Source organism: Micromesistius poutassou (genome assembly GCF_964030765.1).
Source record: "Micromesistius poutassou genome assembly, chromosome: 11".
Classification (NCBI taxonomy): domain Eukaryota; kingdom Metazoa; phylum Chordata; class Actinopteri; order Gadiformes; family Gadidae; genus Micromesistius; species Micromesistius poutassou.
This window is the reverse complement of record NC_140281.1, coordinates 11,494,665-11,496,573: the sequence shown is the minus strand read 5'-3', so window position 1 is coordinate 11,496,573 and position 1,909 is coordinate 11,494,665. Positions and strand designations below refer to the sequence as shown.

General features: G+C 44.8%; 1 protein-coding gene across 3 annotated transcripts in view; it reads left to right on the top strand.

Annotated features, from left to right (window-relative positions):
• Positions 1-974, top strand: part of mkxa (mohawk homeobox a) — a gene marked incomplete at both ends in the record, with an annotated part of 17,169 nt that extends 16,195 nt beyond the window's left edge. For 2 of the 3 annotated variants that reach the window (XM_084475573.1, XM_084475571.1), the window contains 2 exons: positions 176-209; positions 767-974. In XM_084475573.1, coding sequence (XP_084331699.1) covers positions 176-209; positions 767-974 — 242 coding nt within the window. The remainder of the gene's footprint in view (positions 1-175; positions 210-766) is intronic. The other variant, XM_084475572.1, reaches the window with a different exon arrangement.
• Between the last annotated feature and the right edge of the window lie 935 nt (positions 975-1,909).

Here is a 1,909-nt window from a genome sequence, read left to right as displayed (position 1 = left end):
CAGCATTTAGGGGTACACAACCGCATGGATGAAGAACACGCACGCACACACACGCACACAAACACACATGAACGCAAACACACTCGCACTCTCAGGCACACACATACACGATTACTCCCCCAATTCCCGTTGGCCCCGTCGGAAAAATGAACCTCTCCTTTTCCTCTCGTTTCAGAAACCATGGAGCATGGATCAAGTAAATGTGACGGGTGAGTGTTCAGTGACCCTTCTGCCCGCTGCCACTGCAAGTGCGGCTCACTTTCATGGACTTTAACATCACTCACACTAGGGCAGACGATTTGGGTAAACATTCTAATTGTGATTATTTTGACCAATTGCGATTGTGATTTAGTATGCGATTTTTCTTTTTAAAGTTCATTATGTTCTGTATTATTCACTAAACAATCAATAAATCATTCTATATTAATTGATGCATGAATTGATACTATAACATCTTTATTTAACTATTGAATTGTAAAATTAAAATAAATACGAATCTTACTGATCTCCAGTCAGTAGCAGTAGCAAATCACAAAAAAATTATATATATCATAAAAAAAAATTTAAAGAAATTTTTTAATCACAGCTTTTACGATTTGCAAATTTCGTTCTATTACATTGTGATGTCGGTTTGAATTTGATTAATCGTTCAGCCCTAACTCACACTGAGTGATGCAGGAGTGATGCTCACTGTACTCCCAGTTCTGTTTTCCCCCTGCACGTAGGCCCACACTAATGTTGACGCTTGTCTTTCTTGCGCGTGTAGGTCCATCGGCGTGGTGGTCGGAGGCATGCAGAAGCCAAGGGCGAAGGGCAAGGACGAGCGGTACTGGCGGGAGATCAACGCCGCCATGGCGCTCACCAACCTGGCGCAGGTGGACGCCGCCGCCGGCACCACCAGCTGCATCATCCAGAAGTCGTCCCACATAGCCGAGATCAAGACTGTCAAAGTGCCCATGGTGCAGAAGTACTAGCACGGGGCGGCGCGCTTGGATACCCCTCGCACACCACCCACCCACACAACCACCTCTCCCTCTTGGGGAGGGAAGGACCATGCAGAATAAAACATTCCTCAGAGTGTAACTCAGAACCTAGAAAGAAGAGAAGGTTTGGAAAGAAAGTGGGGAGGAAGGAAGGAAGGAAGGACAGGAAAAGGCTTCCTGTGAGTAGACATGTGCCTCAGGTGAGTCAGGCGACCGGGACGATGAAGACCCCTCTGCGCTCCTCGCCGGTGGGACTGGTTTATATGAGGCGCAACCGGGGCACATCCTGACCCCTTTTAATTTGTGTTTTTTTTAACCTCGGTGAGGCTTGTGCGTTTTGCGGTTGGACACGATGGACAAGAATGACGGTCAGTATTTCCTAAATGAGACACTTTTGTAATGTTAACTTATTTTGATTGCGTACCGATTTTCTTTCTTTTGGTTTCCTTTTTTTTTATACTATGAAAGTTTGTATTTCGCCAAAGTGCCTTTTCTTTTTGAAGCAGCATCAAAGAGCTGATTCTAAAGGTGCCTCTTTGGAAAAACGGTGAAGGATATTTATCTACTTCAATTTATCTCGATTATAAATATATACAGATGTAAAAGAGACATGGACATTATTCAGGATTGTTTCGTTTTTTTTTTTTATGAATGAACCCATGCAAAAAACGGTTTTGTGCCTTATTAGCGAGTGAATGAGCTCTGCCTTTTTTGCAAGAGAGCTCATGAACTCAAATAGCACGCTGTACACACATACACTCACACACACACGCACAGCGAGGAAACATACGGTCAGAAACACGCCCAGGAGCGTTTTTCCCCCCCCCAGCGGACATTGTGCTTGTTTTTGTCTAAACATCTCATCTTGACTGGATACTGAGCTCTCTGTTTTGTCTCTGGCGGACACTGGGGGCCATGGCCGGCCA